This window comes from Marasmius oreades, chromosome 11 (assembly GCF_018924745.1).
Source record: "Marasmius oreades isolate 03SP1 chromosome 11, whole genome shotgun sequence".
Classification (NCBI taxonomy): Eukaryota; Fungi; Basidiomycota; class Agaricomycetes; order Agaricales; family Marasmiaceae; genus Marasmius; species Marasmius oreades.
The window spans coordinates 989,007-1,003,368 of NC_057333.1; the positions used below are offsets into that span (position 1 = coordinate 989,007).

Consider the following 14,362-nt stretch of genomic DNA (forward strand, 5'->3'; position numbering starts at 1 on the left):
TTGCAGGTGGCACTATAAACGGCGTGTTCGTCAAACTGATGCAAAAAGCCGACCAGTGCTTGAAATATAGGACTCGCTTAGCTGAATCGACAAACGATATTGCAAACACAGAAGATAAAAATGGTACAATCATCACGAAAAAAAAGGTTACACGAGGCCAACAAAAAGGAGAAAAAGGTATGTATGAGAAAATCTATCATAGTTTAGCTTATTGCGTTACTATTTGAAAGTCATCTTCCAAACCGTCGGTTATTTCCAAATCGGCACGTAGGTAGCTAGACGCTACTAGTACTAGCCACTGGAGGCGTCGGTGCCGTATCGGTATTGGGAGCAGGTTCGGAGGTGATTGCGGCAACTGCGTTTTCCGGTTCCTGTAAATTCCCCAACTCGACAGCCCCAGCCTCGCCGTCACTAGCATTCTTTCTCTCTAGCCATTTTCTCCTTTCTTCTCTCAAGATCCGCCACCGATCACGCCCAGTCAAGAAAATCGTGACGCTCACAGTGAAGATAGCCAACGTCTGCCCATACGTCCAATCGTCCTCTCGGTCACCAGGCTCGATATACGGTGCGTTGAGCTTCACGATCGATTCCGTGGATACCACGAAATATATGATGGGGCTAGAGTAGGCCAACAATCCGGAGATAACGGTCAGAGGCATGTCACTGTGTTTGAATAATGAGTCGAAAACGGAGAAAGTTTTCATGAGAGAATTAGCCATGCAATGACGCAAGGGGTGATCCCCCGGCAGCCGTCGATTTATGTGTGGTATCAAACAGGCGAGGTTGATGAGGAGGGCGAGGAATGAGACCGATGGTAATATGCAGAGGAAGAAAATGACGAGGAGGACTATGATACAGCCACAGTAGATTAGCGCGTACAACACGCTACGGATGGCCGCCTTCAAGACAAGAATCAAGTGATACCCCAAAAGGGGGAATATCACAATGTAGAAAACTAGCGAGGTAATCTTCAGTGATTGACTTGTGGAGTCGACAGGCCCAAAGACCCAGAAGTATGTCAGAGGTCGACACGGAGCGGATTCGTTCGCGTACTTCAGGAATGGCGCTAACGTGTTCTGCTTTAACATCCAAAAGTACACCCCAAAACCAGATAGCATCATCGAATGGGCAGCCAAAGGGATGAAATTGAGGAAGTCTTCTGCCCGCCTGAAGTTCCAACACCTACCATAACGCACCGGGTGAAACCCCTCCCGACTGGACACAAGATAGACACCAGTACAACTGTTGATGAGACTGATGTTCAGAACGATTAGAGTGTGGTATGGAGTAAGGCCGTTGGTATTTTTCAGCTGTATGATGGCGCTAACCATGACCGCAAATCCAACCATGAGGATGGGGCGTTCCAGGTTCTTTGAGAGGACAAAGTACGAGGCATGGTCTGGTGTTGGCTCATTGCGACGTGCGTCATGGTATTCTATCGCTGCTTGTACCATAGATCCAGTATCGCGAGAGTTATAAATGCGTCGGAGACGTTCTCCTTCCGGGGCGTAGCTCTGTACGATGAAGTCGAGGCAGGCAGTGCTACAAGCAACGAAAAATGCCTGAGCATAAATCGCTGCTCTGACTCCAATACCTGTATATTTAAATAATTAGATGATATTATCGCGACTGGCAGGAACCAAGCGAACGCACCTGCTATGTCCGCATCTCCCGGAATTGGGCAGATGTTGTCCGCCATGTCTCTCAGCTGCTCAATCGCCTACTTTTGCGAAGCAGGTTGTGGCTCAGTACAGAGAAGACGTTTGAGAACGGTCGCCATAGTTTTCGGTTTTGTACGGGCGGCCTGGCACTGTCAAGAAGCTGTTGAGAGCTGTAAAGATCAAGAAACGAAGATGTTTGCCAGTGAGAACGATCACCCTTTTCGATTTTGTACTGTCAAGAAACTGTTGAGAGCTGTAAAGATCAATAATGAGGTCAATTGTCGGAAATTTTGATCTGGACTTATACGCCGAGCCTCATTATCACCGGTTGTACAGGAAAACAATTTTTACTTCAAGATAAGACAGGCTCCTTGCTTCTGCTCAGGAGGAAATGAGGGAGAAGAAAAGGTGTATGGCAAGAGTGAGAGGTGTCTCTCGTAGAATAGGATAGCTCTTGCTATCTATCTGTTTTGTATGTCTAGCTTTATCTCAGTTAAGTGGACACTTTTTTGGGGGGCACGTGAAGGACACGTGAAAATACGCTCTAAAGCAAACACATCGGGAAGAAAAAGCCCCCAAAATGGGCTAGGGCCAAACCTGAGCGCTCGGGTGCCAAAAACCGAGAGATCTGGACTGCAGCTGTGGTACCCAGCGCTAGAGGAGAAAGAGGTACTTGTAGGGAAGGAGGGCGGGACGAGAAAAAAAGACTGGAGAAGGCGATGAAGAGCGCGCGAAGGAGAGAAAGAAAGAACGACACGCGCTTTCTCATAGTCGCTATCTTATCCACTGATAAGATCCTCGTGTCTCAGCCTCTCGGAATTTGTTCAAGAATTTCATAGCTATTCTCTACCTAGGTACTTTAATTTGCTACAGATCCCTACATACTTTGATACAAAAACTTTTTCAATACAATGGTTTCCCCCTTGTTTCCGTCTGATCAACCAGCCAAGGTTGAACGTTGGGCGCTTGAGCCAGGACATAAAAATGCCCCCAGTGTGAGTGACTCAAAAATTGGCTAGTATTTATTAAGAACATGAGGTAGTAATACAACGACAATCCATCCGTTTAAACAGACTCGTGATGTATGGGAGCGAATTCTAAAAATCGAGCCGAGAAATTTGCGCCACATAAAGTGGCTGAACAGTAAACGAATAGTCAGCCCCTCTCTCAGAAGCTTACATGTTGGAAGCACACCTAGTTGATAGAATTCAGCACGGTCAAGGCATGGTAGCTGATGATCGAGTGCACTAAGAGGAACACCAAATCGCTGAGGACGAGGGTGTGATTAGATGGGCAGCAACAATCGACGTCAAACCCATGTACTAACCTTGGGATGGACCCGATGCTGACTCCTCAACTCTAATCCACAGCTCTCTAAAACCATATCCATCTTCTGTTCCTCCAGAAACTCGTGTAAAGCATCGTCATGATCATAAAACGCATCGAGGGATTCTATCATCCTCAGAACCTTTGGAGATCGTAACCCTTGAGAAAATGATTCTTTAAACCTCGGGTGCTACCGCGGCCCATTAGCAAACTGAACGAAACTAAGAGAGAGGGGAGGATTATCAGCAACGCACTACACCCCGTAACCTAAAACACCTCTCCATTATACTCCCCAGCGCCACACGAGGATCCACCCTCGCCATCGTCATCCACCCTTCATGCCACGTTCTCGTCGACATCAATATCACCGAATTCGGATTCGAACAGTTAAGCAAAGGCCCCCACTCAGTCAAGCACTCCCGTATCCCAATATTTTCCCTTTCCATCATATTCCCCGTATCAATCCGATCAAAACATCCACCACCTTCATATCCAGATCCCAGAGCACCAGCTAACAACCCCTTGGATAAAATTTTGGGATCGAATTGGGTGAGGTGGATTTCGATCTTGTGGTCTTTGACACGACGAGCGAATTCTCTGAGTTGGGATTTGACGTGGAAGAAAAGACAGCCGAAGATGTCGGCTGAGGAGACGCCATGTTTCTCCCCAGAAGAAACGACGGAGGAGATATCCCATCCTCCAAGGGGGTTAAAGTCGCCTAACCATTCGTCTTGTGCTGAGAAGAGAAGGCTATTGAAAAAAGCAAGGAGTTAAAGAGTATCTCATAACGGGTCCGAGTTTTATACGAAGACACTGACCGATTCGGTTGCGTAAAGTTCGTCGTGTTCAGCGAGAAAGGGGATAAGATCCCTGAATCACGGTAATTCTTAAACGACATCCGATGGGCAGGGGTCAGCTTGGACAAGAACCAATCCCATCGATCAGCGTTATCGTGCTGCATAATGGTACACCGCATGCTTTTCATCGCTGCGGAAAACGTAAACAGCGATTGTCCGTAGAGCATCTCCATGGGTTGCCGAACGCCCGTAGTGGTTTGAGTAGAATATATCGTGCTACAGGAGCCCCTGGTGGATAGTCGTACACGGAAAGACATCGTTTGTTCCTGAGGCGAGGTGTCGCTTGCGTAGATGTATTCAATGCAACGTTGGAGATACGCCGCTCCACGAGGAGTAAGAATGGTGGAATACATCAAGTGCGTTGCGAGTTCTGCAGCTTCGTCAAGAGATGGTCCGGCGCCGAGAAGAGCGAAGAGAACAACGAGATTTCGGTTGATGACGGTGGCGTCGGTATCGTTCATGAGGATCTCGCATCTACCAGTGTAGTCTTTCGGTAGACTGTTTACGGTCTTGACGAGATTTCTTATATCGCTGCAAGCTGAAAAGCATCCAATGGATTGCGAATGAAGCTGTGAATTATAGAAACCGAGAGCGTCACGGAGCTTACCTGTGAAACAGAGCTTGAAGTTCATTTCCGCTGCCTTTGGACCTTCATTGTACGAGAGCTGAAGGACGTCAAGCGCAGGGAAGATATGGGATCCGCTTGACGTCGCACTATGGGACCAGGAGAGGGAGGAAGCGAGGAAACGAGGTTCTCGATTTTCCGCGAGCCAACTGGGTTGCCATTTCTTTTCCAGGTACGGGTGGGCACATGTAGAGCTGTGTCTGAGCCAATGTTGCTTTTGGCAGCGATCGGAGCAGTACTGATGATGCCGCAATAAGGTCAAGAACATATTGTAGCTGGTGAATGATGCAAACCTTGACGAGATGACACTAGCGCGTAGATTTGCGATTAGACTGGCGCCCTTGAAGGTGATGAAGAAAACGTACTCGAGGGCAGGCAATTTCACCTTTATTATTGCATCTGCGATGAATGGAGACAGACAACTTTCCCATATGATTTCCGCATGTTAAATGAGAAAGAGCCTCTCCGTCCAGGTCCGATCCCAGCCCGAAAGACATGAAGCTCTCTAGAGAAAGAAGACGAGGCCGACCACTACGGTGCAGAGCTGCAAACAGAGACGGGGTTCCCTCGAATTCGAAACTTGGGCCCACTGATTCCTTTCGATTGCGGATTGCTATGGAGTTCAATCGAACGAGCATGGCGATCTGGTGGCCAGCGAGATACGAAGGCTAAGAGGGGGTGAGTCCAGAACAGCTTGCGACCCATTATAAAGGGTTCCTATCGAGAATTCTAGATAGACTAAAGAGCCTGGATTCCTTCTAAAGCTTCTGCAAGGAAGATTAACGAGTACCACGTTGGCAAACTCGTTACGTTTCTACAGGACTGAGCGGTTTCTAGAGAACATGATAGAAGTGAAACGAAGGCCTATTGCGGCGAGGCTCATGTTCCAAGTTTGATCAGCTCCAAGTAATGACCTATTCGTAGCTGATGGAACACATCTCCAAGTTTGTGATAAGGCCACGCATACTCCATCTTTCACAAGGTTGATTCAGAACATTGCGCAGGTAGTTCCATCTTGATGTGTTTGTCAAAGAGATGGAGATTTAACGGAAAGATATGGCAGGCGTTGTTCCTGACATGATGAATGAACTGAGTGATCCGATCGTTTTTCCCGACGAATGGTGCAAGCCATCGTTCGTGACACATGCACATAAGTGACTGTGTGCGCCCGTGCCGCTCATGGCAAGTCTTGAGACCGAACACCCCCTTAAAAAAGAGAACCAAGAATATATATACTGCCGACGGATCCCCCACTTTTACCCCAACCATCGCCCCCCTATATTCGGGTTTCTTCCAGCACTTATCAGCTATCCTTCATTTGATTGAGATGGGTGGCGAGTCAATCAAGAGTGAGTTTATATTCGATAATTCCAGCGCATCTCAAGTTTTTGACACAGTTTGCTAGGTACAAATTCCACCTCATCGAAAACGAAAATGCCCAAATTTTTTGGCGGTTCGAAAGCGAAATCGCGAAGCAATACCACAACTAGCCTTCCAGACACCGCCAGCGTAACATCCACATCGCTCACTCAGCCGTCAGCCTCAACCACCCATCTGAGCACTACATCCGAAGACGCTGTCAATGGTGTCGTTAGGGAGATTGTAATACCCGAGGAAATTTTGGACCAAACCAGGGTGTCCCCAACGAATCCAGCGTTGTGTGAAGGGTGGTGAACACGAGAAAGAAGAGGGGAAAGAGAGAGAGATGCTGGCATTTGGCATGCACCAGGAGGTTTTCTTGGTTTGAGGAGATGAAGCCTCAGATTCGACTCATTACCATACACATTCTGTCGTAATATCTGCCCTTTGAAGCTTCATGTACCTTGATATTGGCAGGGTAATGGCTTTTTTTGTACTTGACGTTTAGACTTTCATTCAATAGCACGGACCCGTTTCTATTCAAAGTGATGCTAATACCACCGTCCCCGGATAAGGCACCCTGGTCAGAACCACCGGTTTAAGCAGGAATGAAGCATATATGCGACAACAAGACTCTGCACCTTTGCGAGGGATCGAGGTCTTGCTGGGATATGAACCGGTGAAAGTCGAAATTTTGAAAGCTTCCAACCTCTCACTTTTGCCCTCGGATTCACGGGGGGCACAGCTTGCCGTCCCGCAGTAGGCTCACCGCAATTGGGTACCTGCCGCTCCGCCCGTTTCCGAGTGGGGGACTTTCAAGTTCACGCGCTTCTTCAGCAACCTTGAATGTCCTACCCTCGCAAACGCAAGCACTCGTTCTCGACGCCCTCAACCTCTCAACAACCATCCTATTACCCAAATTTATTCATCCAGGCTCATGAAGCGGATATCGTTCGTGGTCCACAAGCCAGAAATGCAGCCGCATCGCTGGAAGTACGTGGAAGTGATGGTATCGGCAGTGGATTGATTCAGCTGTTTGGAGACGAGAAAGGGAAATCCCAGTTTATCGGAGAAGACGAAGACGAAGACACTCGGGAAGCGGGTCGTTCGGGGAGCGGGATATGGGTAGATAGGTATGGTTGTTTTATTCTATACTTGAAATCAATGAAACTTTGTTTTTCTGGCTTATCGCGTGCTCATCGTTTGGACCACTATGGGTGGCTTATGGTCTTCTTCACTGTCGTGTTATAGGCAATCAAGGACTGTATTGGAATCCATCTTTGGCAGTTTCAATTTCTCTCAGCAGTCACTGTGGTCAACTTATAATACATCCATTTTTCTTGCAGGTACGATGCGCGACTACTACTCGACCGTGAACAGTTCGAGAAACTGCAACAGTTTCGAGAACATTCACAGGATATCAGCGACCGCGCTTCATCGCCAGGAGGATGGTCTGAACTTCCGTCAGACACCGAGGACACCTTCTTTTTCTCTAGAGAAGAAACAGAAGACTACCACAGAGAAAAGCGCCGACGTCTACTCGAACAATCCCGAGAGGCACGTTTGAAAGCTCGTATAGAAGAGGACGGAAAAAACGACGTGAAAGCCGACCAAGATGGTTGGGGAGGCAGCGACGAAGAGGTGGGTCTGTTATATCCCAGTGGACGTCCGTGGACTTAATTTTTTCCCAATAGCCCGAAGAAGCACAAAAAGAGATTATGCGCAGAACAGCAAAGCACATAGTCACATCTCCTAACCCAGCGCAATTGGAGATGCGTATCCTCGCCAATCATGGTGGCGACAAGAGGTTCGCCTTTTTGCGAGGTCGATGGCGTCGTGCATGGCAAGTCATCAGGGGAAAAGCGCACATAGAGCATGAGCATGAGCAAAAGCAAAAGTCGAATCTCATAGGAGCGCTTGGAGATTACGGCGATAGTAGTGGGGAAGAAGATGGCGACACCGAGGCAGATCCAAAAACTTTACAAGAACTCAAGACCGGGTCTGTGGCGAGTGTGGTTGTGGCTTCTGCCACCTCAGAAGATCAACTAGGTGATCCAAAGGCAGACGACGAGATAGCAGTAAGGGAAGCACGAAGAAAAAGAGCCAAGGAATGGTTGGCCAAACGAAGGGCTGCTTAGCAGCCGGCCTTGTGTTTGTACCTTGTGTTTATCGTCCTCGAGCGCTCACTTATTTTTTACAGTTTGGCCCAAAAAGAGACCGCTCGGGTCTATTCTGCCGGTTATTGGCTCTTAAACATTCCAAAGATGGAACATTTATTTTCCCAAAATCTTACATAATTGGTGCGCGCTATTGATCGCCGAAAATGGAAGTTCATTGTTGGTTGCGCACCTCCATTGTCCTATGTAGACAATGGGACTCGTTGCGGTATTGTCCGCCGGTCGTATAAAGGGAAGACGATGCCCTCCTTGGTTCATCAGTCTTCCCTCAGTTCAACTCTCATCTGTTAACATTTTACGTCTATAAACGACCTTTCATCGCGTCCTTTTTTCATCGCTTGCTGTAGCCTTACACCGGAAACTCTGGTGTGTCTTCAGAATTTTCATTTGCTTCTCCAAATATACTCACAATATTTGTTCTAGACTTCCCGCCATCTCCATCGCAGTGCGAACCTCAGTACCTAGCCAAAAACTCGAACCCTTTAAATCTATTCCACGAAAAGCACTCGTCATGCCCGTCTCCCCAATCTCCACTTCCAACACCCTCACCTTGACTGCAACACTTACTCAATTGATTGAGTACTTGACCGCTCCCCTTCATGCTTCATACCCACGTTCCACCGTCGCGGCTGCGAAGGTTATCCTTCAAACCCACTTCTTCTCTTTAATTACCTCCGGAACAGTGGCACCGTTCAGCATGATCCTATCTTCTACTTTCCTGCCTCCAGCACCCATTTTGGCTGCTTGCATAGCATCTGGTGGTACCCTTTTGTGGGTCGATTGGCTATGCTCACTTTCCGGCGGCCAAAACGTTTTTATCTTCGTCATGGAAGGGTGCTTGCAGGCTCGCATTGGAGATGAGGGCGATCTCTCCACTATTTGGTCAGCGCCTTCCGATGAACCCACCCAAGTTCTTTCGATTTCCAAGACGGTCGTGAAGAAGGAACAACAAGGGGGTGGAGCTTCCTCCATGACGCAGAAATTGAACCAGTTGTTAGACTCCGTTCGTGCCAGAAGGGCAGAACCTGCACCTATCCGGATCCCTACTTTGTTGTCACCCAGTCCATCAGAGGATGATTCGGATTCCGAGTCTGACACCGACTCGACTGCGTCGTTCTCATTCTCTGCTACCTCTTCGGATGCTGAGACGTTGGTTTCGTCCCCTGCCACCCCGGAGAGTGGGAAACTTGGCCTTCCGGTTGTCGTTGAAGGTCTTGACGACGACTCCAAGCCCATCCCTGCCTACCGTCTTCCTTCCTCCCGCACCCAATTGCAACGTCATGCTGTTCTTGACCGGTCGAAGAAGGAAGTCACTCGTTATATGTACCAGGGTGGACAGACTGGTGTCATTACTGGTGGGGTGATGCTTGGTGGTGGGAGCTGTGAAGCAAAGACTCAAATGACCAAATCTCGACCGTTCACACCAAAGAAAGCAGCTGCAGCTGGCGGTGCACCTCGCCGCTTTTCTCCTAGATTAACTCAACGAAAGACCAACGTAATGCTGGGTCCTGATAATGATGACAACTGGCGCCGTGGCAGTCCACGAGTTTCCGCTTAATTGGACGAGTTTCCCCCATTACAATGAACACCGTTCACGAACTTTTTACTTCCATCTAGCTTAAAAACTTTCATAACCCAGGTCTGACTGCTGTATCGATAATTGTTAAAGCTCTCTTCCCTTTTCTTCTGTCGTTTATATCTGTATACTGACTGCTCATAGGTTTCCGCTTCCTCTACTTCGAATTCCTTTGATAGGTATCGTTACTACTGGGGATTCCGTCTCACATCTTACGAATAGCTGTATCATATCGTGCTTTACTCATCGAATCCATCGGTCTTCTAGTCGAATTGTCCTCAAGCACGACTGATCTGATCTAGTTCTCTCTACGCCCCTAGGATGATTGGCGCAAACTACAGATGTAAGTGGAGTCATTCTTGTGCTGAAGTACGTACATAGTACTGTGACCATGTATTGCAGTTTCTTGTTCATGAAATTTGTGTAACGAATAAAGAGGAGAAACCGACAAACTGAACGAAAAGGAGATACATAGTGAGAACATGGACGAATAAGCGGTTAATCCGTTCTGTTGCCATCGTACAGTCCTCTACCTTCATCACCGACACCGGATGGAGACTTTCTTGAAGTCGGGCTCCAATATCCGAGGCCCTGAGCGACAGAAGCGTATGCATTTGAGGCAAGGGAGGCTCCTGTGAGGGCCATCCGCAGAAATGGGGCGAGGGGTGGTATCAGGAGGTTGAGAAAATCCTTTGGAACATAAAAACGGAGGTAAACAACAACTGCAATGATTGATATGGGATGGTTGACGTACATCAGGATGGTAGAAGTCTTCTTGGAACGCGATGTAATGCAAACCATTGATTTCGCGGAGAGAAAGGCGAACGATAAGTCTACGCGCGCGGTCCAAGATGTGAGTTCAATAGGGAACTAATCGGACGATTACCACTCACTTGGACCAGGTAGGTCTGAATGGTGAAAGTCGAATGTGAAACTTCTGTTGAACTTCTAGGAAGATAACGTTGTTCTGCTTGTCGTAAACCACGTTATCCACGCGCGTTTCGATTGTGGGCGACATGACGCGGTACCATCTCTCGGATCGTGCAGTTCCAAGAGTTTACGTGTAGGGTTGAAGATTTACTTACTGGTATATGCCTAACAGAGCGTCTCTGGAACCAGGCCCTGGGTTGACGCGACAGACTGGGTGTCGAAAACCGACGTCGGTGGTAACGTATCGTTCAGCGGCTAGTTCCTGAATTTCGGGAGACGCTGAGGTAGTCAGGAGAGACACGACCTTGGCTATTTCGTTTTGAGGGTTCTCCATTGTGGTCGTGGTCAAAGATTCGCTGGAGGGGGCAGTTATGTCAATAACTTGCTCATCTAATCTTATCTCTATTTTCTCACATTCCGCTACTCAGTCTCCTCCCAACATGTCTGATTGCTTGCAGCCGTACGACCTCTGACGATGCTGATGCCCACCAATATCAGAAACCGTCAGATGAACTTCAGGTGCGAGGAATATGAAGAGGGTTGGAGGAATTCAAGGCGGTGAGCTTGCAGAAGAAATCAGGTTGCACTGTCCTCCGAAAATCGGTCTAAATGAATCAAAGGTCTATCTAATGTGCGCGGGTCGCCGTAGGTGTCCATCTAAGCGCGCCTTGAACAATACAGCGATGTAAGGACGATGGATCTGCTCTATCATGATCAACCCTAGTGTTGCCGGGTCAAATGCATTGTCAGGTTGAACTCTACTCCTACAGACTAATACAGTATACAGAACTGTCACGACCGAGAGCGTCCAACCAGCCGTCTCGCCTAGACCGACCAAGAGAGGGCCGCCGTGATAACAAGCCCTATATATTAACGACAGTAGCCGTTTTGGGTGTCGGCGTATATCGAGGTGACAGAAGTCTCGTGTATCCCAAAATATTGTGGTTCAGTGCAGTTCAGTATCACCTCGCACCAGTTGCTTGCTCTACTTCATGTTCAATTAAATGTATCCCAAGCCACTTGAAGCCACCAGTCCAGTGCCCGTCTTGTCCGTAAATTGATCCTGTGACTCGGGCGGGAAAAGACGCGTTTCTGACAATACTATTCTGGGTTTCGATGTGCAAAGCACGGGGATATGCAAAAAGGGTCAAAACATGGTCTTCCCGTTTTTTTTGGGGCTCAGCAATTTTTTTAGGCTTCGTAGAATACACAGGAGCCTGTAAGTACAACGGTAGTCACCACCAGACAGAGGAAATGAAATGAGAGGCAAAATACAGTACAGATCATGGTGTGATATGAGTGTGACAGCCCAGGAACAGTACGTTCCTGAACGTAAATCAAAAATTTGGATATGTAGTGAAGTGTAAACAAGTAAGTAGACAATAAATACAAGATTCTAGAGGCAGGGGAGCGAAATGTGGTGTAAAATAAGCCAAACGAGTCCCCAAAGGTCCCCAATCGACCAGTAAGCGAGACGGCAGTGGGCTGGCCATCAATGTGATGATGGTTGCGAGCGGCGAGTAACATGCCGTCACCCCATCAAACCAGCAACCATGCCAAGGAAAACTGACGCAAGCCAACTTTGGTCATGGCGCGAGCTTTGCTCCTGGCCGATGTGTTGCCGGACGTGACGATACGTGACGAACCGTTTTGCACTTCTTGTTGCACCCTCGGACAGTCTCCGAGGCTTCTTACAGCTATCCTAAAATCCTGATAAAATCAGGTTAACATTCTGAGCACTATTAGAATACCCTAGTCAAATTTCTGATACGGTAAGCGGTGTGTGGAAGTGGTTCTGGAAAATCTTGCTTATCCCTACACAGAATAGTAATGTGGCTGTGCAATTTGACACGTACTTATCCTGTCGTTCATCGTGCGGATTCTTGACCGCGACGACCACATTCAACCCCCACTGGTTTCTATACTAAAGAATGGATATCCTTCATTCGAATATTGCACGAATTCAGCGTCATCTTGCGTTCGTCACGACAGATCCCATTGATTGGAAGCTCTTCGTTCAAGTATCCTCATGGGCTGTAACGCTTTTCGAATGCTATCTTCTGTGAGTAGTGGAACGATTGAAGGAAAGACCTTGCTAATATCTTTTGTTATAGGCTCCGGCAATATCCCTTGTACTCAAAAACTGAGCCACCCCCAGCTCTTGCCAAATACATTAGTAAAGAAGACTTCAAAAAGTCCCAAGATTACGGAAGGGACAAAGCAAAGTTTTTACTGGTCTCCAAAATCTACAGCCAGTTGCTCGAATCTATAATGGTGCAATATGGGTTCTATGCTTGGTCGTGGAAGCTCTCTAGGCAACTTGTCGGGCGTTTTGGATATGGACCAGAATATGAGGCGAGTGACATTGATACTTCTCCTGTGGTTGTATTCTCTAAAACGCCTGTCCTCTCAGATAGTGATATCTATCGTATTCTCCTTTGTGATGTACTGGCTTTCATCTTTGCCTACGCTCCCTCTATCTGTTTATTCGACATTTGTCCTGGAACAAAAACACGGATTCAACAAGACCACGGCTGGATTATTTGTCGCCGACCTGTTGAAAGGTTGGGCGATTACCCTAGTGCTCGGTGCCCCCTTCATGGCTGCTTTCCTTTATATCTTCAAGTGGGCCGGTGACCAGTTCGTTCCTTGGCTCATGGCATTCATGTAAGTGCCACTCAAGCCCTCTGTTTCGTTTCCTCGTGTTGACTGTGGTATGTTCAATAGGATTGTGTTCCAGATACTCATGGTCATCTTGTACCCGACCATCATTCAACCGCTATTCAATAAACTCACTCCCCTCAAGGACGGAGAGCTGAGGAACAGGGTCGAAGCTCTTGCCAGCAAACTCAAGTTCCCTCTCAAGCACTTGTACGAAATTGATGGATCGAAGAGGAGCTCCCACAGTAATGCCTATTTCTTTGGTCTGCCATGGGTAAGTTTTAGGTCATGATGTCGAACCATGTCTCCGCTGTACTGAACGCCTCTATTTAGAGCAAACACATCGTGATTTTTGATACTCTCATTCAAGAGAGCAAACCAGAGGAAGTCGAGGCCGTCCTTGGTGAGCAGTAATAAACCGACCTTAAAACATACCCACTAATACCAATCTCAACAGCCCATGAACTCGGGCACTGGTACTACTTGCACCCGACCAAGCTGATGGCAATCTCCCAGCTTCACGTCTTCAGCATTTTGACGTTATTCCCTGCCTTCCTTCATGCTCCTCCCGTTCTACGGTCCTTTGATTTCCCCAAAGAAGTTGCTGCCCGGCCGCCCACCGTCCTCGCATTCTTCCTATTCCAAGTGCGTTTGTCATCTTCTGATCCTACATGATACTGACGCATATACTAGATGATCCTCACACCTGTCGAGGCCGTTATCAGTATTGGAATGAACGCTCTCAGTCGTCGGTTCGAATGGGAAGCTGACTATTTTGCTTGCATATTGAAAGACAAGTTGAATGATGAGAGAATGAATGATATGGGCGACCGTTTGGCTACCGCTCTCATCACCCTGCACGTCAAGAACTTGTCCACTGTCTGGGTCGATTGGCTGTAAGTCTTCCTTGCGTGACCTTATAACCTCTAACACCCTATTTCTTCCTTGCCAGCTATTCCGCCTACCATCATTCCCACCCTACCCTCACTGAACGACTCAAGGAGCTAGATAAGTTCCGTGTTCAAAAAGAGAAGAAGAATTAGAATGAATCTGAACATGTCCAGTCCATTATTGCATGTCGGACTCTTAATAGTGTATCTACTATTGGTTCTGTCGAATCGCTGTGACGAGGTAATGTTGTACTTTCGCCCTATCGGCAATCTACGAATCTGTTATACAGTAGTCATTTG

General features: G+C 47.7%; 7 protein-coding genes across 7 annotated transcripts; 4 read left to right on the forward strand and 3 right to left on the reverse strand.

Moving 5' to 3' along the window:
• Positions 1 to 275: 275 nt before the first annotated feature.
• Positions 276 to 2,119, reverse strand: E1B28_003148 (uncharacterized protein; the record flags this gene model as incomplete). Its single annotated transcript, XM_043160112.1, has 2 exons — positions 1,654 to 2,119; positions 276 to 1,594 (listed from the first exon to the last, which is right to left on the reverse strand). Exons 1-2 carry the CDS (start codon positions 1,697 to 1,699, stop codon positions 276 to 278), a joined length of 1,365 nt encoding a protein of 454 aa, XP_043002068.1. The 5' UTR covers positions 1,700 to 2,119.
• Positions 2,120 to 2,726: 607 nt separating this feature from the next.
• E1B28_003149 (uncharacterized protein) lies at positions 2,727 to 4,737 on the reverse strand (the record flags this gene model as incomplete). The annotated part of the gene is made up of 6 exons (XM_043160113.1): positions 2,727 to 2,797; positions 2,856 to 2,928; positions 2,989 to 3,177; positions 3,242 to 3,737; positions 3,806 to 4,382; positions 4,452 to 4,737. The coding sequence occupies 6 exons, from the start codon at positions 4,735 to 4,737 to the stop codon at positions 2,727 to 2,729; spliced, it is 1,692 nt and encodes a 563-aa protein (XP_043002069.1).
• Positions 4,738 to 5,613: 876 nt separating this feature from the next.
• On the forward strand, positions 5,614 to 6,373 carry E1B28_003150 (uncharacterized protein; the record flags this gene model as incomplete). The annotated part of the gene is made up of 2 exons (XM_043160114.1): positions 5,614 to 5,818; positions 5,875 to 6,373. The coding sequence occupies 2 exons, from the start codon at positions 5,614 to 5,616 to the stop codon at positions 6,141 to 6,143; spliced, it is 474 nt and encodes a 157-aa protein (XP_043002070.1). The 3' UTR covers positions 6,144 to 6,373.
• A 301-nt stretch (positions 6,374 to 6,674) lies between these two features.
• E1B28_003151 (uncharacterized protein) lies at positions 6,675 to 7,966 on the forward strand (the record flags this gene model as incomplete). The annotated part of the gene is made up of 3 exons (XM_043160115.1): positions 6,675 to 6,961; positions 7,175 to 7,469; positions 7,523 to 7,966. 3 exons carry the CDS (start codon positions 6,675 to 6,677, stop codon positions 7,964 to 7,966), a joined length of 1,026 nt encoding a protein of 341 aa, XP_043002071.1.
• Positions 7,967 to 8,516: 550 nt separating this feature from the next.
• On the forward strand, positions 8,517 to 9,563 carry E1B28_003152 (uncharacterized protein; the record flags this gene model as incomplete). The annotated part of the gene is made up of 1 exon (XM_043160116.1): positions 8,517 to 9,563. One exon carries the CDS (start codon positions 8,517 to 8,519, stop codon positions 9,561 to 9,563), a length of 1,047 nt encoding a protein of 348 aa, XP_043002072.1.
• Positions 9,564 to 9,864: 301 nt separating this feature from the next.
• On the reverse strand, positions 9,865 to 10,867 carry E1B28_003153 (uncharacterized protein). The gene is made up of 4 exons (XM_043160117.1): positions 10,667 to 10,867; positions 10,475 to 10,612; positions 10,336 to 10,414; positions 9,865 to 10,271 (listed from the first exon to the last, which is right to left on the reverse strand). Exons 1-4 carry the CDS (start codon positions 10,843 to 10,845, stop codon positions 10,080 to 10,082), a joined length of 588 nt encoding a protein of 195 aa, XP_043002073.1. The 5' UTR covers positions 10,846 to 10,867; the 3' UTR covers positions 9,865 to 10,079.
• Positions 10,868 to 12,369: 1,502 nt separating this feature from the next.
• On the forward strand, positions 12,370 to 14,257 carry E1B28_003154 (uncharacterized protein). Its single transcript, XM_043160118.1, has 8 exons — positions 12,370 to 12,573; positions 12,626 to 12,866; positions 12,925 to 13,178; positions 13,239 to 13,446; positions 13,506 to 13,575; positions 13,630 to 13,817; positions 13,866 to 14,068; positions 14,125 to 14,257. The coding sequence occupies exons 1-8, from the start codon at positions 12,443 to 12,445 to the stop codon at positions 14,213 to 14,215; spliced, it is 1,386 nt and encodes a 461-aa protein (XP_043002074.1). The 5' UTR covers positions 12,370 to 12,442; the 3' UTR covers positions 14,216 to 14,257.
• Positions 14,258 to 14,362: the final 105 nt, after the last annotated feature.